This window comes from Leptonychotes weddellii, chromosome 10 (genome assembly GCF_054177405.1).
Source record: "Leptonychotes weddellii isolate Sample4059 chromosome 10, ASM5417740v2, whole genome shotgun sequence".
In the NCBI taxonomy this organism is placed as follows: domain Eukaryota; kingdom Metazoa; phylum Chordata; class Mammalia; order Carnivora; family Phocidae; genus Leptonychotes; species Leptonychotes weddellii.
In genome coordinates, this window is record NC_138378.1 from 50,461,299 (window position 1) to 50,484,950 (window position 23,652).

The 23,652-nt window shown below is 43.5% G+C and overlaps 1 protein-coding gene across 3 annotated transcripts in view; it reads right to left on the bottom strand.

Moving 5' to 3' along the window:
- The window catches only part of NPAS2 (neuronal PAS domain protein 2), a 156,156-nt gene that overhangs the window by 58,253 nt on the left and 74,251 nt on the right, over positions 1-23,652 (bottom strand). For 2 of the 3 annotated variants that reach the window (XM_081833412.1, XM_081833413.1), the window contains exons 2-3: positions 23,111-23,164; positions 3,546-3,700 (exon numbers count right to left, since the gene is read on the bottom strand). In XM_081833412.1, coding sequence (XP_081689538.1) covers positions 3,546-3,700; positions 23,111-23,142 — 187 coding nt within the window. In that variant the 5' untranslated portion in view covers positions 23,143-23,164. The remainder of the gene's footprint in view (positions 1-3,545; positions 3,701-23,110; positions 23,165-23,652) is intronic. The other variant, XM_081833411.1, reaches the window with a different exon arrangement.

Below are 23,652 nucleotides of genomic sequence, written 5' to 3' on the forward strand. Positions count from 1 at the left end.
TAACTGAAGTTACTGTTTGTTTTTATTTTTTGATTTAATCCAAATTTTGGCCCACTGCGGTATCTCTCCATAAAATCTACCATGAATTTTCTGCTTTCTTTGGAATATAAAATCACAGAGGATGGGCGCCTGGGTGGCTCAGTTGGTTAAGCGACTGCCTTTGGCTCGGGTCATGATCCTGGAGTCCCGGGATCAAGTCCCACATCGGGCTCCCTGCTCAGCGGGGAGTCTGCTTCTCCCTCTGACCCTCCTCCCTCTCATGCTCTCTGTCTCTCATTCTCTCTCTCGCAAATAAATAAAAAATTTAAAAAAAAAATCACAGAGGATGAATGAGATCCACAGGTGATCAGGGTTGCATTTAAGAGGGCTGGGCAAAGTAGGCCTTAGTCTTATAAAAAAGGTGAGATGGAGATGGGCACTCCTGGTGTTAGGAGGCTGCATTTCTGCTGACTGATTCTTTCCAGGTCCCAATTTGACAATTCTGTAATTCTGCAGCAGACAGAGCCCAGCATAAATGTCACACTGATGAACTTGATCCCAGCTGTCCTATTTAACAGCTGTCCTGCTTCTCAGTGGCACTGACCTAGTTTGAGTAATTTGTGCAAAATATCTTGGTAATCGCACCAACCTGCTATTTCACTTAGCCAAATCATTATTTAGGAAACATAACCATTCTGATTAAATTATTGGGGCAATCGAATACTGCTGCAACACTTTATTCCAATCCTGCTTGATTGTTCTTCCCTGACTTTTAACAAAAGCAATTAACATATTCTTTACACTCCCCTGGGCAGCTTTGGAAGAAAAAGAAGGAGGATATATCATTACTGTCATCTTTTTAATAGGTATATACAATTATTAAAGAAATAATAAAAGAATAGCAAGTATAATGAAACTTTCTAATGTCCTAGCTGTGCCCTCTTCCATGAAATCATCTTGTCTAGGAAAACATTCAGTGAAAGAGAAGTATCACGGTGAGCACAGAAGAATCGTAATTATCTCCTCAATAACCTGACATTTCTGACTTTATTATGTTTGGTGTCATGGTGAAGAAAAAAAAAAAAGAATTCTACTCTTCTTGCTTGTTAATATCTACTGAACCCTCTTAACTCTTCTCCAGTTTTTTTTGTACCATCCATAGGTGAGTAGCGGGGCAGGGTGGTCAGTGCTAAGAGGTAAAAGGGTTTAAAGGAAAAAGGTAAAAGAGAAAGACATAGGTCTTATGTTTCTTAAGTTTGAGAAAGACATAAGTTCAAGGATAGATTCAAGTGGTAACTTCATATAATGGAATACTATATACCAATGAAAATGAACAAGCCAGAACACTGGAAAAACACAGATTAACCTCATAAACATCATGTTTATAATCTATGATTCCATCTGAATAAGTCCCAATAGCCCGACTCTAGTATTAGAAGTCAAAACAGAGATTACTTCTGGGGAGAGCAGAGGTAATAGGAAGGAAGGCGCATCTATTGGGGAAGCTGATATTTATTGACCTATGTGTTGGTTTCCTAGCTGTGTTTACTAATACATAGTGTGATAAGTAACTCAACTGTACAGTTATTATTTGTGTATTTTCTGTAAGTCTTAAAGTGTTTTTAAAAAAGAAAGGAATGTTGGGATAACCGGATATACACATGCAAAAGGATGAATTTCAACTCCCTATCTGACTCCATATACAAAAAATAACTCAAAATGGATCATATACCTAAATGCTAACCCTGTAGATTATATGCATGATGCTTAATCTATGGCTTAAAACTATAAAACTCTTAGAAGAAAACATAGGTGATGTAAATGTTCATATCCTTAGATTAGACCATAGTTTCTTAGATAAGATACCTAAGACACACACAACCGACAACAAAAAAAAGATAATTGGACTTCAAACTTGGAAACTTTTGTGTGTCAAAAGACATCAGTAAAAAAGTGAAAGGCAACCCACAGAATGGGGGGACATATTTGCAAATTATATATCTGATGAGGGTCTAGTATCCAGAATATATGAAGAACGCTTACAACTCAACAACAAAAAGATAGATAATCCAATTAAACAATGGATAAAGGATTTGAATAGACATTTCTCTAAAGAAGATATACAAATGGCCAATAAGTTCATGAAAAGCTGAACACTATTAATCTTTAGGGAAATGCAAATCAAAACCATAATGAGATAATTGCTTCATACTCCCTAGGAAGGCTATAATAAACACCACACACACACACACACACACACACACACACAACCAGACAATAACAACTGTTGGTGGGGATGTGGAGAAACTGAAACCCTCATACACTGTTGCTGGGAGTATAAAATTGTGGCTGAGTGGCTCAGTCGGTTAAGCATCTGCCTTCGGCTCAGGTCATGATCCCAGGGGTCCTGGGATCGAGTCCCGCATCCGGCTCCCTGCTCAGCGGGGAGCCTGCTTCTCCCTCTGCCTCTGCCTCTCCCCTTGTTTGTGCTCTCCTTCTCAGACAAATAAATAAAATCTTTTAAAAAAAATAAAATTGTCCAGCTGCTGCAGAAACCAGTTTGGCAGTTCCTCAAAAAGTTGAACTTGAATTACCACTGGACCCAGCAATTCTAATCCTAGATATATATCCAAGAGAACTGAAAATATATAACCACGCAAAGAACTGTACATGAAGCATTATTCATAATGGCTGAAGAGTGGAAACAATGCAAAAGCCATCAACCGATATATGGTTAAGCAAAACGTGGTATATCCATACCATAGATATTATTGGCCATAATGTGGAGTGAAACACAAGTACTTGTTAAAATATGGATGCTAAGTGAAAGAAGCCAGAAACCAAAGACCACAAACTGGATGGTTCCAGTTGTATGAAATGCCTAGAATAGGCAAATCCAGAGGGACAGAAAATAGTTGAGGGGTTGTCAGGATTTGGAGGGAGGAGAAATAGGGAGTGACCGCTTTATGGGATGATAAAATTAGTGTTAACAGAGGCACAACCTCTTGGATATACTAAAATCGCTGAATTAAAAACTTTAGAATGGTGACTTTTATGGCACTTGAATTATATCTCAATAAAAAAATGGATGTGACAGTAAGTAAGTTACTGATTTTCAATTTATTTTTTCCATGGTGTAGCTCAGAAAGCTAAAGAGTTCAGGGGCCATGGCAGAGGTGGTTGGACAAACCAGGCCACTTCGCTCCAGTGGAAAATGAATTCTTGGGCATTGCGTCTCTTCAGAGCTGAATGAAAAATGCTTGCTGCAGATATTTTTAATCAAGACACTCCCACTGTTAATGCCACTCCACTTAGGCTGGATTCTACCTGTGAGGCTGCTCTGGATTCTCTCCTCTGGCTAATAAAGCAATTTGGGAGGTGAGTGTCCTTTCCCAAACCTGCTGGAGGTGGGATATTAAAGAGGGTGGAGTGCCTTTGCAAGAGGAAGCCTGTGACTGATGAGGTCGGGCTTTGCTGGAAAGAGAGAACCAAGCAGAAGACCAGCTTGATGAAGTCATCGCCACACGAGAGGACAGGAATGGAATAAAAATGGAGAGAAACGTAACCTTTACCATTGTGTTTCTGCAAAAATCCAATGACCTTTTCCAGCACAGTTGTTTTGTCCATTTTCCGCGTGTTGCCAGGGAGCATGGAGCTAAGCTCTTTGATGAGAACATTGAACTGGTCCCGACGCTTCTTCTCAGATTTGTTTCGAGAAGCTCTGTAAACACAGAACACACCGGTTACTAGAACATTCCACTGCATAAAGGCTTTATTATGAAATGGAAGTCTTTTCCATCAGAGTGTGTTCTGTTGTGATCATCTTATCAGAACTCTTTCAGGGAAAATAACATTCGCCACATTTCAGAGTTGGATAATGGGGACAGAAAAATGTTTTGCCAGACTTCTGGCCACAAAGACAGACAGTGTTAGTAAGTAAGTTCTGACTCAGATGCAAAATCTTATAGATTAGCTCCGTTGCCGGATGCTGTTCAGTCTGACTTCATGGAGCTTTAAACTTCAGAGAGCAAATGACATGCTGTGTACATGGGGGCAGCCCACAGGGTTTTGCTCTGAGAGCCCTTCCTTAGGCTCTAACCATGTCCCCTCCACCCCGGAGCACCCAGTCCCAGGCATCAGGTTACTAGGGGAAACCAGGTACCCTGAGAGTCGGGCAGAGAGCCATGCCGCACAGGGCGTATGTCCTGGCCCCTGCCCCAGAGCTCATCATCCTGTGTGGACATGAGGCACAGACACACCCCACACAAAAATGTCTGCAAGCCGTGCTCGACCTGGGGCCAACGTACGACAGAGAACATGGATGGCTGTCAAGCTGCTAAGAGCGGATGAACCCTTTTAGAGATGACTTAGAGGAGCCTTAAATGCATAATACTAAGCGGAAGAAGCCAATCGGAAAAGGCTACCTGCTGCATGATTCCAGCAATATGACATTCTGGAAAAGACAAAACTATGGAGACAGTGAAAAGATCATGGCTGCCAGGGACTGAGGTGGGGACGGATGAATAGATTTTTAGGGCAGTGAAACTCCTCGGTATGATATTATAATGGTGGATCCACATCATTTTACATTTGTCCAAACTCAAAGAATGTATAATACCAAGAGTGAGTGCTAATGTAACCTATGGACTCTGGGGGATAATGATGTGTCAATGTAGGTATATCCATTGTATCCACTGGGGGATGTTGGTAACAGGGAGGGTGTCCATACACAGGGACAGGGGATGTATGGGAACTCTCTGTACCTTCTGCTCTGTTTTTCTGTGAACCTACAACTACTAAAAAAAAAAAAAACCAGTCTATTTAAAAAATGACACACTACCCAGCGCATCTACACAGAGATCAAAGTAGAGCTGCTTGGCTTGAGAGGAGGGGACCTCTGAGGAAGCCTGGAATCCTCAGGAACCAGAACCGGAAAGCACGGCTATAAGGGCCGTTCTAGAAATAGCCAGACAAGGAGCATGTGTCACAGTTAGCCTGCCCTCACCCCGAGGAGGTCTGGGAAGGAGCAACACTCCAGAGGCCTTGACCTTTAATGACACACCACAGACCCAGGGGCTGGCTCTCCGCCCCACGGGACCAGCCCCCCATCAACAGTCACCTTGGCCAAAGGGGATCGAGAGCTGACCCACCTTCCTCATTTCACCCAGGATGCACTTGTTCCACAGTCAGCTCACTGACAGAATAGGAGCGACAGCTGCGGGGCCCATCAAACGTGGTCTACCTGCTGCTCCAGGTACCCTGGGGCCTGGCATCAAGGTGCCCAGGGCAGCCGATCACTTACCAGGAGGCTACTGGCCAACGTGCAGTCAAGACAGGGTGCTGGTGGCTTGTGACAACTCAGCAAATTCCCATCAGAGGGCTTCAGCTCCCTTGGGGTAGGTATCCATATCTACAGGTATCAGCATCAATAAAGATTCTGCTTCCCCAAAGAGCCCCAGCAAACATGGGGACACAAGGCAAATATCCTCTTCTTAGATGTCACGGTGGCCATAACCACTCTGCTTGCCTCTGCTAAGGACACACGATCTGCCTTTATTTCAACACACCTGTTGACAAGCCATCCTTTGCTGATTATATCTCGGTTTGGGTTCCTTCCTGATAATACCCAAGGCAATTCTTACCTCAAAGCTTACCTCAAGTGTGTGATCACTACCCATACCTAAGGGTCTCCGTATCCTGACTTTTCCCTCATTCCTAACCTTTCTGGATTTGGGGAGGACCTGACACCCTTAAGGGGTTTCTACAAAGGCCTCATTCCTAGCCAAGTAACCACCCTCATATATGTGTTCTCAGACTTATAGACTGAACGCAGGTGTCCAAGGAAGATGCTAAGGTGCCTTTTGCGAGTCTAGGGTAAAAAGCATAATGTTCAAACACATAGGAGAGAAGAAAGGAACCTTTTAACTTTCTGAGTGACTGTCTATGCATTATAAATAATTTTTTGGCCTAGATTTTAAAGAGTGACATGCAGCCTCCTTAGCCAAAAAAAAGCTCTGTTCCTGTCCTAGTTTGCCCATTATAAATTATTTGTGAGCCGATAACACCCAGCTCATTATTAGTCTGTTCTCTTCTTCAATGGGTGTAATGAAAACCAACATGGCCTGGCAGAGAATACGATGAAGGCTTATATCATTAGTGACAGAAACACAGACTTGTTTCTGTCAGTCTCCGCCTGGGACACACTATGGTGCCCACTGGAAATCGGTCATTGTCAGCTGGATCTGCAGCTCTGAGGCAAGAGAAAGAAAATGAGCCTCGAATGACCTTATTTCCAACAAGGAGGTCATCTTGGCAGGCCCCGAGACACCACACACAAGGCACCGGGACAACCAGCTGAAAGGCACTTCATCAGCCTCTGGGTTTGATTTTTCTTTTACGTCATTATTTACATTCAATAAAATTCATCCATTTTAAGCGTACAGTTTGATGAATTTTGGTAATTGTGTAACCACCACCCAAACCCAGAGTCGAAATAGTTCCCTCGTCCTGAAAGGTATTCTCCTGTGTCTTGGGGGTGGAGCTTCCCTCGATGACAGCCACAGGAAACCACTGATTTGCTGTCACTTTAGTTTTGCCATTTTTAGAATTTCATATAAATAGAATCAGACAGCATATAGACTTGAACATACAATTAGCGTTAAGTTTCTGAGATTCATCCATGTTGTTGTATACATTAATATTCCTTTTGACGGCTGACTAGTATTCCACTGGGTTGTTTCCCGTTCAGGGGGATTGAGAATAATGCTGCTCTGAGTATTCACATCCATGTCTCTGTGTAGACACAGGCACACCTTTCTCCTGGGTAAATACATAGGTGTGAAATTGCTGATTCATAGTCTAAGTGTATGTTCACCGTGATTAGATATCGCCATGCTGTTAGACCAAGTGGCTGGACCGTGTCTGCATGTCCACCAGCAGTCTATGAGGGTTTGTGTTCCTCCACATGCTTGTCAACACATGGTACTGTCAGTCTCTTCCCACTTTAGGCACTGTGATGTTTCCTCACTGTGGTTTTAATTTGCATTTTTCTGATGACTAATGACGTTGGACACCCCTTCAGATGCTTAATGTTGTTTCATATATTTTCTTTTGTAAAATGTCTGCTCAAATCTTCTGCCCATTTTTCAATCGGGTTGTTTGTCTTCTTATTGAATTGAACAGAGAGAGTGGGGAGAGAGAGAGAGAGGAGGGCTGGAAGGGAAGTTGTGTGTGTGTGTGTGTGTGTGTGTGTGTGTGTGTTAAATATACATTGATACAAGCCTGAACCTTTGGTTTTGAATGCAGGGCTCAAAAAGCCCCAGGTGATCTTTTCTGGTGTCCCTCAAGGGACAATGTTTCCACAGATAACATTCGTCGGGCACTTTCTATGTAACAGGCACTATTTTAAATCTTTACATATATTAATTACTTTAATCCTCGCAATGACCCTTTAAGATAGATACTATAATTCCCAGTTCACAGATGAAGCAGCTGAGGCACTGAGACGTTACATGACTCACTGAAGTCACATGACTGGGAAATGGTGGAGCTGGCCGGCTTGGGTGCCCGTTCCATGAAGCAGCGCACCCTCCTGCCTCCCACAGCTCCCTCCAGAACCATCGTGAAGGTATCTGTTATGGAGCTATGCGACAGCGCTCTGGGAGCACAGGACTAAGAGTGACAGATTCTGGCTGCTTGAGGTTATAGCACAGAAACAAAACATATTCTGCAGAAAAATGGCATTGCATGCTAATAGGATGATGGTAGCTGTGTTCAGGGAAGAATACCGCAGAAAATCAACTAAAAACAGCCAACTGAAAGAAGCTTAGAGTCTAGAGGAAGAGATGCAATTCACACATCAGGTGCAATGTGATATGGGTTAGGAGACAAGTTTAGACAAACTGCCAAAGGAGTTCAAAAGGGAAGGAGATCAGCCATGTGAGGTGGTCAGGGAAGCCCTCAGGGGAGGGGCTGATGCGAGGTGGCCCGGAGGGGTGAGTGGGCAGGTGGTGGGGAGACAACCAAGGAAGAGCCGAGTGGTCAGCTTTGACAGGACAGTTGGTGACATGTGGGAAAGTAAAGTGAGAGAGAGAGGACAAGAAGAGTGAGGCCGACCACAGAGTCTCAAATGACAGTACAGGCAATTTGGTCTCGGCTTTTGATGAGTCCGGGACAGGGTACTGATGGGCAGTCTGGGGGAGGGAAAAGGTTAGGACATCACGAGAAAGGGGAGAGGGACCCAACTCAGGGGGAAGTGAGCAGAGACTGGAAGAAGAGGTGAGGGTGGTCGGGCACAGGACCACAGTGCCCTGCATGGCTACGGGCTGTGCACCCCAGCTCGGTACTAACCAAACCCCTTGTTGAGGAGATAGGGGAGAAAGTGGGGAGCCTCACCTGAATTTCATTTGTCTAAGGAAAAGTAATGCTGATGATATATACCTTTAAAATTTTTACTCTCGAAATGAACATATAGTAAACCTGACTTTTTCTTTTGGGCACAGTTCTATAAATTTTCGCATGCGTATAAATTCATGTAACCATGATCACAACCAAGAGACAGAAGAGTTCCCTCTAAAGCCCCTTCATTCTCTCCACACCTGTAACCCCAGGCAACCCCTGTCCTGTTCTCCATCACCATGCTCTCTTTTGGAGAATGTCATGGAAATACAACCATATAGCACATACGCCCTGAGCCTGGCTTCTTCTACCCACAGAACGCCTCTGAGCTTCATTCAGGTTGCTGTGCGTACTGTACCTTGCCCCTTCGTAATGCTGAGAACTGGTTTTCTATTGTATGGCTGTCCCGCAGCTGGTTTATCCATTCATCTGCAAAGGAAATTTGGGTTGGTTCCCCCCCCCCTTTTTTTTTGGTGGTTATGAATAGAGTTGCTGTAAACATTTGTGTACAGGTATTTTGTGTGTGAACACAGGTTTTCAGCTCTCTGAAATGAGTAACCTGGGTCCTACGGAAAATGTACATTTAACTTCATAAGAAACTGCCAAACCGTTTCCCAGAGTGGCTTTACCATCCTACCTCCTCACCAGCCATGTAGGAGTGATCCAGATGTTCTACATCCTCAAGGGGGAGTTAGTATTGTCAGTACTTGTAATTTTAGCTAATCTAAGAGATATGCAGTATTATCTCATTGGGGCTTAAATTTGCATTTATCTAATGGCTAATGATGGTTTTTTTTTTTTTTTTTTTTTGCCATCTGTATATCTTCTTTGGTGAAGCATCTGTTCATGTCTTTTGCCCATTTTTAAATTGGGCTTTTTGTTTCCTTACTTTTTTTTTTTTTTTTTAAAGATTTTATTTATTTATTTGAGACAGAGAGAATGAGAGACAGAGAGCATGAGAGGGAGGAGGGTCAGAGGGAGAAGCAGACTCCCTGCCGAGCAGGGAGCCCGATGCGGGACTCGATCCAGGGACTCCAGGATCATGACCTGAGCCGAAGGCAGTCGCCTAACCAACTGAGCCACCCAGGTGCCCTGTTTCCTTACTTTTGAGTGTTAAGTGTCCTTTATATATATTCTGACACAAGGCCTTTGTCCGATGTATGATTTGTCAATGTTTTCTCACAGCTCACCTTTTTATTCTCTTAATAGTGTCTTTCACAGAGTCAAAGTTTCTCATTGTGATGAAGTCCAAGTTAGCAATTTCTTTCTTTTGTGGATTGTGCTTTTGGTGTCAGGTCTGGGCATTGTCTGCCCAGCCACAAGCCACAGAGATTTTCTCCTGTGTTTTCTTCCGGGAGTTCTACACATTTTACATTTCATGATCCACTTTGAGCTAGTTATTTTTATAATATGTAAGGTTTCGGTTGAAGTTTATGTGTTTGTATGTGGTTGTCCAATTGTTCCAACTCCATTAAGGAAAAGATATTTCTACATGAGATTACCTTTGAATCTTTGTAAAAAATCAGTTGGTCATATTTATGTGGGTCAATTTCGGAGTTCTCGATTCTCTACTTTGTCTCATTGACCTATATATGGATCTATTCCTCCACAAATACCATGCTGTCTTGATTACTGCAGCTTTATAATAAGTCTTAAAAGTGGATAATGTGATTCCTCCAACTTTATTCCTCCTTTTCAAAATTATTTGGACTATTCTAGTTTCTCTGCCTTTCCATTACATTTTACATTCAACTTGTGTGTATCTACAAAGAGTTCCGCTGGGATTTTGATTGGATTTGCTTTAAGTCTATGGACCAATTTGGGAAAATTTGGTATCTTTATTCTGTTGAGTCTTCCAATAATAAACACAATATATCTTTCCATTTATTTAGGTCTTCACTGATTTCTACTATGAGCATTTTGCAATTTTCACATAGGTATCTCACATATGTTTTATTTGATTTATACCTAAGTATTTCATCCTTTTGGATTGGTTAAAAGTGGCAGTGTGTTTTTAATATCAGTTTCTAATAGTTCACTGTTGGCCTACAGAAAGATGATTGATTTGTGTGTTGACCTTGTATCCTGTGACCTTGCTAAATTCACTTATTAGTTATAGGAGTTTTTTATTTGTTTGTTTTGCTAAGTCTCTTGGGATGTTCTATATATACAAAGATGTCCTCTGTCAATAAGGGAAGCATTATTTCCTTTTTTCCAATCAATATGCCTTTGATTTCTTTTATGGTCTTATTGGAGTGATGATAGCAGATACCTTTGTCTTATTCCCCATCTTAGGGGGAAAACATTTAATCTTTTGCTAGTAAGTATATCAGCTGTAGGTTATATGTAAATTCCCTTTATCAAGTTAAGGAGATTCTCTCCTATTCCTAGTTTGCTGAGAGTTTATAACAAAAATACAAGTTGAATTCTGTAAAACCCCTTTTCTGCTTCATTGAATATGATCATGTGGTTTTGGTTTTTCTTCTTTATCCTCCTAACTTGATGAAGGACAATGATTGGTTTTTGAATACTGAACATCCTGGCAATCTCTGGATAAAACTCCACTTGGTCATGATGTATTTTACATATATGTATATATGATGTATGTATATACCACACACATATATACTTGCTAATGTTTTGTTGAGGATTTTTACATTTGTGTTCATGAAGGATATTTGTCTATAGATTTCTTTTCTTGTACTGTTCCCTCCGCCTCCCCTTGGGTAATAATGGTCTCAGAAAATAAGTTGGGAAGTAGTTCCTCCTCTTAACTTTCTGGAAAGGACTGTGTCGAGTTGGTGATATTTTTTTTTTTCTTTTAATGTTTGGCATAATTCTTCAGTGGAACCATTTGGGTCTGAGATTTCTTTTTCAGAAGATTTTTAACTACAAATTCAATTCCTTTATTTGGGACACTTTAGGCTTTCTATTTCATCTTGTAGGAGTTTTGGTAGCTTATGGTTTTTGAGTAATGGGTACCTCTCATCTAAGTCGTCAAACTTTTGTGGATACAGTTGTTTATAGTATTCCCTCATGGCCCCTTTAATGTCTGAAGAGTGTGTAATAATATCTCCTTTTTTATTCCTGCTATTGGTAATTTGTGACTTCTTTTTGGTCATTCATGCAAAAGGCTTACCATTTTTATTGATTTTTTAAAATCACCTTTTGGTTTTTCTCTATTATTTTTCTGTTTTCAGTTTTATTGATTTCTGCTCTTATAATTTTCATTCTTCCTTTTGCTTTGAATTTATTTTGCTCCGCTGTTATAGTTTCTTAAGGTGAAAGCTTACTTGTTGATTTAAGACCTTTACTCTTTTCCACTATAACCATTTAATGCTATAGATTTTCCTCTAAGCACTGCTTTAGCTGCAACCCACAAATTTTGATATGTTGTATTTTTATTTTTGTTCAGTTCAAATATTTTTTTTTAAAGATTTTATTTATTTATTTGAGAGAGAGAGAATGAGAGAGAGAGAGAGAGCACAAGAGGGGGGAGGGTCAGAGGGAGAAGCAGACTCCCTGCTAAGCAGGGAGTCCGATGTGGGACTCGATCCCGGGACTCCAGGATCATGACCTGAGCCGAAGGCAGTCGCTTAACCAACTGAGCCACCCAGGTGCCCAAAAATATTTTCTAAAATTCCTTGAGACTTGCTCTTTAACCTTTGAATTACTTAGTAGCCATACTGTTAATTTCCAAGTTTTAGAGATATTGTTCTCACCATCTTTCTGTTTGTAATTTGATTTCGTTCATTTAGACTTCTTTACATTCATTTTATGAAGCAGGATTTGGTTAGTGAATGTTCAATGGGTACTTGAAAACAGTGTGTATTCTGCTATTGTCGGGTGGAGTGTTCTAAAAATGTCAGGCAGATCCTCTCGGTTGATGGTGTTTTTCAGTTCTTGTAAACTCTGACTGAATTTCTCTCTACTAGTTCTATTACTGAGATAAGCATATTAAAGACTCATTGCAGTTCTTTAGGTTGTGCTTCAGGCATTTTGAAGCTCTGTTGTTAGGTGTATACACATTTAGAATTGTTATGTGTTCTTGGTAAATTGACTATCATTATGTAATGCCACTCTTTATTCCTGGTAATTTTCTTTGCTCTGAAATCTACTTTATTTTATATTAATATAATCACTCTGACCTTCTTTTCATTAATGTTTGTGTGGTATATCATTTTCCACAGTTTTGAGCCTACTTATATCATCATATTTTGAGTGAATACTTTGTGAACAGCATATAGTGAAGTCATTAAAAAAAATTCATTCTGACAATCTCTTTTAGTTGGCATGTTTAGACCACTTACATTTAATGTAATTATATGTTTGGATTTAGGTGTACCATTTTACCATCTGTTTCTGTTTTATTTTTTTCATTCTTTGTTTTTTGTTGTTGTTCCTATTTCTTTTATCCTGCCTTCTTTGGGGTTATTTCCATTTTAATTTATTTAATTTATAGAGTATTTCATTTTAATTTATCTATTGTGTTTTTATTTAATATAGTTCCTTGTGTAGTGCTTAGTAATCACTCTATGGGTTATAATATAAAAAATTATCATTTCAGGGCCTACTTAGAATATTTTACCGTTTCAAATGTAGAAACTTTATTCCATTTAGTTCCCTATATCCTCCCGCCCTTCATGTTGTAGTTATCTTATGTACTACATCTACATACACTGAATCATATCAGATTATGTTATTTTTCCCAAATGTCAGACTATCTATTCTATGTAGCCAGATATTTACCATTTCTGTTACTCTTCCTTTATATCTCTTATCCTAAGTTTCCATCTGGTATCATTTCCTTTCTGTTAGAAAAACTTCCTTTAGCAATTCTTTTAGAGCAGCTCTACTGATAAAAAAATTTTAGTTTTTAGGTTTTTTGTTTTTTGTTTTTTTCATTTGAGAATGTCTTCACTTACCTTCATTTCTGATGGATATTTTTACTGGATCGAGAATCCTGGGCTAATGGTTCTTCTCTTTCAACTTTAAAAAAAATACTGTGTGACTACCAGATGGCTTCCATGGTTTCTGATAAGAAATGCATGGTGCTATTTAGATTTGTCCCATGTAGCTGGTCTTGGACCTTGGGTGGTGGTCTATCCTGCAGTTCAGATTTGAAAGGCTGTGGTACACTATTTAAAGTCAGACCCATGCATATTCAGTTTGGTGGTGAGCTCAGGATCTCATAACCTTCTTTATATGGTCACTTTCCTGAGCTCCTTCTTTTCAGATCTCTGCCTTGTACTTTCTGGTTCCCATGGCTCCCTTTTTGTTCCTCTGGCCAGGAAGCTGGTTCTTTGCTTTATTCTGCTTTGCCTCACACTTTTTACATCTGCACCTTCATTGGGGGTCATGCAGTAGAAAGATAGAGAGCAAGAAAGAAGCAAGAGTTTCATCCCACCCTCTTAGAACGATAGTTCCTCCACTCAGAGAGATAGATTCCTTTCCCTCAACATTTCAGGTTTCCTATGGATCCCTGTTGTTGCTGTTGTTCCTCCTGCTGCTGCTATCCCAGGATTGCTTACAGGGCACAAGGGCATGGAGAAAATAACAAAAGAGGGCAGATTTCCCCTTGATCAATCTGAGCCTTAGAGACCCTGATCCTGCTCCCCATGCAGTCCTAGAGGGCTTCTCTGGGTCCTTTCTCTGTCAGCGCTTCTGGGTTTTGGCCTCATTGAGTCTAGTTTAGGGGGTACTGGAGGGGAGAAAATAGCAGGTCAGTGGTACTCCAAATTCTGATACTTTTCTAGTTTGCCTCCTACTATATACTTTCATTTCTCCAATAGGTGGAATCTTGAAGGCCCTCTGTTGGGGGATTTCATGAGGCATATCATATAAAACATGCTCAATGCTTCTCTCCTCTCCTTCTTGGTGAGGAGATGATCACAGGTGTGGATACTTGGTGTGCAAGACTGGGCTCTGCACGCAACCACTCAAGAAGGATAGCTGTAGCTGGGAGCGGGAGCGGGTCCTCCTGAGAAGCTTATGGCACAGGCCAGGAAGGAAGATGCTCATGTCCTGTCCTCCTAGGAGATGACCCATGGCAGGAATGGGGAGTTTGAGCAGGCAGGTAATGTAAACATGCTCCTGTAAGTTTGTGTCCTCGGCCCTCTCTAAATTCACAAGGGCACATGACAGTGGTGCAGGTGCATTTTATATGTCACCAAAAATCCTGGGTTTTCCTAAGGGGAAGAAATGAAAAATCATTGTATCAGAACTCCTGATCTGTGAACTAGATCAGGAATCAAGATAAAGTCAGTGAAAAGAGGAAACAATTACTATCATCATGAGCGGACTCTTCCTTTTAATCTACTTCATGTGCAAATAGGTTGTCATCTTTTAAACTGGCCCCAACAAATCTAGTTCTGTTAACTGAGTAGATAGAACATGCTGATGAGGGAAAATAGAAGACGCCCTCTGAATCACACATAGTTGGCCAAATGGAGTAAAAGCTGAAAAAATCAAATGCTACCCAATGAAGCTGGAAGACAGTGGCCGAAACTGGTGGTAGAAGTACTGGTGGGCTGCCCTTGCTGCTAAGGGCAGCGGGGTTTTTGAGTAAAATGTATAACAATAGGTCTGTAAGTATGCAGTTCCATGCAGAGCAACTTTTTCCTACAAAGAGTCTCCATGGGGAGGGGCAAAAGGCATTTAATGAGGCATATTACTTTCACACTTACAGGCACCACTGGAAGTGAAAGAATGGTTGGGGTTGCAGAGAGTCAGGATGGTACAGCTTAGCTGAAGGAACATTAGACAAATTTCCAGAAGATGTGAGTTCTCATCCTGGTTCTGCCACCTGTGCCAGGAGAGAGTGGGCAAGGTACTCCCACCTCCATGGGCCTCAGTTTCCTCTTATAAAATAGTGAGGACATTGGTATGGTGAGTTCAAACCAGAGAATTAAAAATTTTCTGAAACTCCCCCCGCCCCAACAAAAGATGAGTTCTAATCCCCCTCCCTCCTTGAGTATGGACTGGCTGACCTCAGTGACTTGCGTCTAGGGAAGAGAAGGCAGCACAAGGGAACTGCTTGACTTCCAAGGCCAGGTAGTAACAGGACACGCAGCTTCCCTCTGGCTCTCTTGCCCGTGAATGCTTGCCCTGGAACCCAGTCACGTGTTGTGAGGAAGCCACCACACTTCCACGTAGAAAGCCACAGTCCCAGGTGACAGCTTATATCAATCACTAGCCACGGGAATAAACATGTCTTCAGGTGGTTCCAGCCCACCATCTTTTTTTTTTTTTTTTAAGATTTATTTATTTATCTTAGAGAGAAAGAGAGAGAGAGAGGCAGGGTCAATCCCATGACCCATGAGATCACAACCCTAGCAAAAACCAAGAGTGGACACTCAACCGACCAAGTCACCCAGGTGCCCCTCCAGCCCACCATCTTTGAGCTGCTCTAGCCAAGACCACAGGGAACAGGGACAAGCATTCCCTGCCAGGCCCTACCCAAGCTGAAGATCCATGGGCAAATGAATGCTGTCACTTGAATCCTGTACATTTTGGAGAGGTTTGTTATCCAGTAACAGATACGTAGGAGAGCTAATGCCTAAGGCAAAGACTCAGTGATGCCCAAGATTCCTTCTAGACCAGGAATTCTGGCATATCACAACTGGGCTAACTAGTTCCACATTATAGGATGAGACAGAAACCGATCAGCATGCAGACTCGTCCTCTCAAACCTGAGAATTATAAACGGAGCAAAATGAACCTGTCTGAGAAGGCTTATCAGGATTGGTCTTAGGCTTCTTTTGAAGTCTCCACAAAAGGCTTTGGGGAACCTGAAACAGAGGGAGTGGTTGAAGAAGGAACTCACAGTTTCTTGTAGAATTGAAACATATCAAGTAGGTGCTCACTGTCAACATCCAGGGAGGCAACTGTGACAAAGGCAATGCTCAGAGGCACGACATAAATTTTAAATATCCTCCACAGTAAGACAGTCCTATCCATGAAAGGTTAACTTCCACGAAGAATCAATTAGAGTCTGATCAGCCACATGAACAAAGACCTTATAAGAGGATTCCTCTTGGGCGCCTGGGTGGCTCAGTCGTTAAGCGTCTGCCTTTGGCTCAGGTCATGATCCCAGGGTCCTGGGATCGAGCCCCACATCAGGCTCCCTGCTCAGCGGGGAGTCTGCTTCTCCCTCTCCCACTCCCCCTGCTTGTGTTCCCTCTCTCGCTGTCTCTCTCTCTGTCAAATGAATAAAATCTTTATATAAAAAAAAAAAAGAGGATTCCTCTTAAAACTTGATGGGCATTGTAGAAAAACGAGATGGGAAATATGTCAAAATATTAACAGTGGCTCTCTATAGATAGTGATGGTTATAAATGAGTTTGTTGACTGCTTTAAACATTTCAGTAGTTTTCAAACGTTTTGGTGTTTTTTCATATGTAAGAAAATGTGTAAAAATGATGGGAATAAAGGTGATATAAGTTGGGCAAAGGGTCTTCCATGGAAAATCATGAAGAATTATTTAGAGAAAAAAGAAGAACTATGGCCAGGGTAGGTTATTTTGTTGTTACTAATTTGGGGTTTTTTTTCCCAGAGAATTTTTTAAATTCACAGTTACATAAAATGGAACAGATTTTGGGTTATTTGTTAATTGCTGTCTTAGCACTTTTAATGTGCTAAGGAGCCCTGAAACTCTCCAAAAGGGAGGAAAAAGTAAACAGCATGGCCCAAACTTGTTTTCAGGGGCATTTCCTCAGATTAGTGTTCCCCATTCTGGGAAATTCTGGCATAAAGCAAGGTCCCTTTCAGGTCAGAGCAGTCCCCTCCTATGCCCAGGCCTGGGTCCTCGGGACAGGTGCACACCTCCTCATGTCCATAAGCCAGGCAGCCTTCTGCACCCCCAGAAGGTGGGGGCTGAGGACACCACTGAGCTCAGGAGCTCAGTTCAAAGAGAGAATGTCACCTGGGTGTGTGGAGAGAGAAGTCACCCGTGTGGCGCTAGATGGGTCAGGCTGGTGCTGCCCTCATCTCATGGAGAATTCTAGAGTATGTTTTCTACTGCAGAGACTTGGCGAAGGGTTTGTGGGATCACTGAGCTCAGCCGGTGCTATTCTTTTCTCCTGAGATGTAACCGGGACATTTTTACTCTTAACCAGAGTTATCAGAAAATGTTGAGGCCCAAATGGGAAGTTGGCCTAATTTTCCAGTGATTCTTACTTAACGGTCACACAGGGAGAATTTCACGGGAGCACAAGCCTTAGCAATTTGTCCCTGAAATTCTCAAACGAATATTTAGCTTTTCCTGCAGAAAAGAAGCATTTTCAAAATAGTGGACTTCAGACCATCCTTTTTCAACTTAAAATTTATTGAAATCATTGAAAGGGCCTTTAGTGAATTCCTCTGCCTCAGATGCTCCCAGAGAGGTTCTGGGTGTCCCTGGGCAAGGACTTTCCCAAGTTTCTAAGCCTACTAGGCACACGGTTCTCCTTCTGACAGTTCTTCTTAGCTGACCAAAGTACCCCACCAGGGTAGAAGCCAAGAGCCCCGAATAGAGGGAGGCCCCCTTTCCATTCTGCTGTTTACTGGGCCACAGTAAGAATTAGCATTCTGCCTGTGAGTGCGGTTCTACTTTTTCCCTTTGTTTGGAATACAGAATCACTCATCTGGAAATTACAGGGCAATATAAATGAATCATGTGTCCTGATACCTCTATGTTCTTGCAAAGCCCGCTGCTGCCTTAATCACCAAATAAAACAAACAGAAAGGAAGTCTCAAACATTTTTTACTGCCACCTCCCCCCTGTGTCGGGGCTTATGATGATGTGCATAACTCCCAATCAAGAGCCTATGAAGGAAAATCACAGCATAATTAGCACTATCGGCTCCAGCTGGAAACATCGACATATCATGAATAGGGCCAGGCTTTTCATTCTGCACCAAGCCTGCACCCAGGGGCATCAGCAAGCATGCGTGGAGCTGGAGTCCTGCAAGAGGGCTACGACCTTCATGGATCAGACCAGCTTTTCCTTTCAGACCTACAGAATTTACCTCCAGAGAAATGAAACAATAAAACGAGGTCGGTCTCCTCCTCTTAACCATATTCCTCTCCACGAAAGAGCACTTGGCTGAGAAATAGAGCTTATGAATTCTGATCATCATCCCAGCTCTGCTCAACACAGACCCTGCAGGATATGTTTCCTCCTTTATGCTTGTTTTCCAGAATGCCTCTCTGTCTTGCCCAAAGCCCTCTGAGGGCAAGGTAATGCTATGTATCCTCCTCTTTTTCTTCCACTTGCTTAGTATATTACTTAGTTAACAAATATTGACGGGAGGGTGACTGAATGCTCTCAGTCATTGAGAGGTCCACATTGATAAAGTACCCCCGGGGGAACCAGGAGAAATGAGCAGCCTCCCAATGGCTAAAGCTTTTCCTTCTGCAACACTCGGCTTCTGCAAAAGTGCACGTATGGGCTCTTGGTTGTGGTGCTGGATCTCCCTCTTGCCTGACGTTAGCTTGTGTGTGCAAACCAGCATTCACGCTAACGAGAACCCCAAGAATTGGCTCCTTTTGCCTGACACTCTTCATTCTTATTAATAAAAGGCACTACCTAATCTAATCTCACTACCCGTCTTCCCTCCCGCAACACAAATACACACGGTTATGGAAACAAAACTTCCCAGCTGGTAGGAGATGATGTCACTTTAACGAATGCTGACGAACTAGTCACTTAATACGGGACAAAAGGAAGAGGCCACCACGAATGAGTTTCCTCTTAGTGTTCCGTTCTCTCACGAAACAGAGTAAGCTGTACTTTACAATACTGCAAAGTTACAGAAACTGGCTTTCTTCGGGAAGAGAGGATTCCTACGGCACTTTCTGCCCCCTACCCCTTGCGCACGTGGTCAGCCAAAAGGCTCCCGTTTACTGACTGTCATGAGATGTTGTTAGGAGCCCAGACTCGGAATATTGCCTGAATTTGAATCCCTGCCTGGCACTGACTGGGACTGTGTGATCCCACGCCTCGGCTTTCTCGGCTGTAAAATGGGGCTAATGATAACCGAGCTTGTGGGGTTGCTGTGAGGATCAGAGAGGTCATGCCTGCAAAAGGCTGCAGGCCCACAGTGAGGGCTCCGGACACCTTAGCGTTCCTTGTTAGCTCCGTGCCCTCCGCAGTGTGTCACGGGCTTACACGCAGCTGCGTTTAACTCTGCAGGAACCCTACCAAGAGGTTGCTGCTATCATCACCCCCATTTCACGAGGAAGAAACCGCAGCTAAGAGAAGAGCAGTAGCTCATCTGAGGACAGAAAGTAAAAGTGTCAGGAGTCAAAGCAGGCCTGTCTCATTCTAAGCTGTGCACTTCCTGCCCGTCACACCGCTTCCTGGATGACCGCGCGCACGCGCACGCACACACACACACACACACACACACACACACCCCACAAAACTACATCACACCAGAATCAGAAATGCAGGTGTATGACTGGACCACAAAATGGTCCATTGGGAACCTCGATTCCAAATGTCTCTCCATCAAACTGTTTCCTTTTTGAGTTCAAGGCTGGTGTTTTTGCATCTTCCCTCAAGAAAACAGCAAACAGTTCTGACACACAATGGGCACTCAGTACTCCCTGGATTTGCAGGGGAATTCACAGAAGAAAGTGGAACTTGTCTTGGTTCAGAATACTTGATCAAACAATCCAAACAAACCAGGAATTCCCTAAAGCTTTGGAAACCATGCCCAACAGAGCGCGTGTTTTCTGGAGACAATAAGGGTTTTGAGCTGAAGCCGAGCATTTCTAATCTCATCAAAAAAAACCATGTTGAGTGCAAACTATTCCTATCAGGCCTCCAGGTGGGATTAGGGGAAGGGCCTCTCATGCTGTTACAAAGCCTGCTAGAATGGGAGGCTTCAAAACGGATATAATCTTAGGATTGTGGTTGTTTTTTCCTGGTTTTTCCCACGTGTTATGAGGGACACTGCATTATTGCTGGTATTCTGGCAAAAGGATCTGGGTATTACCAAACATTCTAGACCTGTTTCCCCCTCTGAGGTCAAGAGGGGGTGAGGGCTAGCCAGCAGCCTCACTACCCCGTATGTGTGCATGGAGGTTCCCAAACAGGCAGTGTGGGGGTGTGGGTGTCCACGGCTCAAAGCAAACAGGAGTGGGAATGAATGGAAAGAAACTGCATAAGACCTGATTTATTGCTAAGAACTTTTAGCTAAGATTTTATTGGACTGTGTCTATCTGGTGACCCCTGAGTATGGAAGAATTTCATCTCCTCTGGATTTCGAGGTAAGCACTGCAGTGGAGGCAGGGCTGGGGCCGGGGGGCCGGGAGGTGACACGAAGATGAGGATGGCAGAAGCAAACTCCCACTGACTTCAGAGTCACGCTGCGACAGAGCGCTCCAGTCTGGGCCTGCCAGAAAGGCTGATAGTCCCTACGTGAAGGGATGTGCTCGTGGTCTGGGGAATAAGAACAGAGTCTGAGATTAGGAAGCCTAAAGTTCACTTCCACTTCTGCCACTTGTTTGAGCTTTATGATGTTTGACCAGGTACTGAGCCTTAGTTCCTCATCCATAGAATGGGAATAACAGTGAAATACACCTCAAAGGAATGTTGAGATGATAGGAGAGAATGCACAGAAAAGTACTTAGCATCAAAGGCTTAGGGCACCCAGGAAGCACTCTGTGACTGCCGGCCATCACTGCTGACCTTTTCATGATGCTGACAAGAATACCCTGTCAATGTATTAATCACCCTGGAGGAGGGCAGGGCGGAAGTGACTGCCTGGTGTTGCAGGTGAGAAAGTGGTAGCTGAGAGAGGGGAGGGTGTGCTGGAATTCGCGAGCCGGGACAGGGCTGGTGTCCACCTCTGCACCCAATCCACGGCTCCCTGTGAGGAGACCAAGAGGCCAAACACCCAGGGGGAAGAACCGGAAGCCAGCCTGCGCATGAGAGAGGGCAGGAGGATTCCATTCTCGTCTGGTCTGGGTTAGTCTGTTCATCCACTTGTTACTTGGGACCACACGGATTTTGCGACCCTTGGAGGTTGTGGCTTAAGGTCTGAGAAGCAACGCTGTGGGGAGCGTGTTACTTCAGAATAAACTGGGGTGTTATTTGAATTGTTGTCTATTTAGATTTTTATTGGAGAACATTTTCTTTTCCTTTTTTTAAAAAAAAGATTTTATTTATTTTAGAGACAGAGAGATAGCATGAGCAGGAGGGGCAGAGGGAGAGGGAGAGAGAATCTCAAGCAGATTCCACACTGAGCGCAGAGCCTGGCATGGGGCTCCATCTCAAGACCCCGAGATCATGACGTGAGCCGAAACCAAGAGTCAGACACCCACCGACTGCACCACCCAGGTGCCCCGAGAAAATCTTCAAACATGGAAAGGTGAAGATAAGTGTACGATGAACTGCCCCGTTTCAACAATCCTCGCTCTGGGCCCACCATGTTTCACCCATACCTCTGGCCATTTCCCCTGCTCCCTGATTTTTCTCGAAGGAAATACTTGGGAAATTGACAAGCAAGGCAGACTCCCCCTGTGCCCTGCAATTCACGGCTGGCGGGTCTGGAGTGGCTGAGGACTTGTTCTCATGGCTGCCACCCTTCCCCCCAACAGGAGCCATGGAAGGCAGACACCGAACTGGGGGACCTCTGAGGCTCCACCATTTATGAGTGGAGGATTCTCTAAGTGAAAACCAGGCAGTGGGTTCTGTGAAGGGAAGCAGGCAAACCCTTTAGCTCTGCAGCAGTCTGAGAGCCTGTCACAGAGGCCTGGGGGACCTGCCACACACACACACACACACACGCACACGCACACACACATGCACACAGTGGCGGGAACAGAAAGAGATGAGACCAGAGGAAGAAGGTTCGTCCTCGGCCCGAGTGAAGGCTTTCCCCGGAGAGCACACTCTATTGCCAGGCCTATCACCAGCAGCCTGATGGTCTGTAGTCACCTACCAACTGCCTCCATTCACCTGTGTCCTCCTCATGTCCCCTTTATTTCCCCGAAGCCTAGCACAGTAACTGCCCCTGGGGGCGGATTGTGTGACGTCGAGAATATTCGAAGGCTCTTTTCCTTCAAACTGTCAACTCCATGACTCCACACACAGTAGGTATTCAGTAAATGGCCAGTGGAGGAATAAGCAAGGATAGGGTTATAACAGCTCGGACACACCAGCTACCAAGCTAGAATTTCTGGCCAACTCCACGACCACATAAGGTATGGGATCTCCAAGTACGGATGAAGAAACTGAGGCAGGGTGTATGGAAGCGCTTAGTGCACGAGGATGATTATTACTATGTGCTCAATGTGTGGGAAAGATGATTCCTGTTATTGTCCCAAGCCAGGCAGCTCCCACAGTGGGGCCAGGATTTGAACCCAGGCGTGCCTGGTTCCAGCCAGGCTGCCTTCCCGAGCAGTGTCTGTGCTGGAAAAGTGGTAACCAGTGGCCTCTGAAAGGAGACCCAGGTCACCAGGGTTAATACACAAACATGTGAAAAATAAAACCACTTGGCAAGTCCCAGACGATGAGGAATTTCAGGATAAGGAACAAAATCGAGGGAGCTGGTATACATTTCTTTTTTAGTAGAGCAACTGCAATATATCAAGGACAGTGGATACCAAGAGCATGTCTCCCCGCACCCCCACCCCCCCAAGCCTGTCTTGCTGGTGCTCTCATCCATGCGGAGCGAGGACAAGCATGCTTGAGCCTGGCAGACCACACGAAACGCGCCGAGGCAGGAAAGCCCTGCCTTCTTACCTCTTTGCCCTGTCTTTCTCATCTTCATCCATTAGATTTTCTATGCAGTTTTTCCTGCAAAAAAGAACAGATGATTATTGTTCTGCTTCTAGACCTTTCTTACAGGTCTGTCTGGGTGTCACCGTTTTGTTCTTATCTAACCCACAAGCCTGAACCCAGAGCTTCCCAAACTTTTTGGTTCCAGCAAAACCCTTTACACTCTCAACAATTACTGAGGACACTGCAGAGCTCTTGTGTATGCGGGTCCAAACTGAGAAATCTTAAATACGCAAGCACTCATTCCAATAGATGTCAGAGACGTGCTGTCATCAGAAGTCAAAAGAGCTTCTAGAAATGTTCACTGTATATTCACCAGAGTAAAAAAAAAAGGCAAAGAATGTGTTAATATTAGGAAAGTTGTTTTGACCTCCCGGACCCCCCAGGGGTCCCCAGATTACGCTTTGACAATTGTTGTCTAGACCCAGCTCAATGAAGTATCTGTTTATCTCAGACCTTAAACCTGCAAGGTGCCCGTGACATTGTAAAGGACAGACAGCATTTAT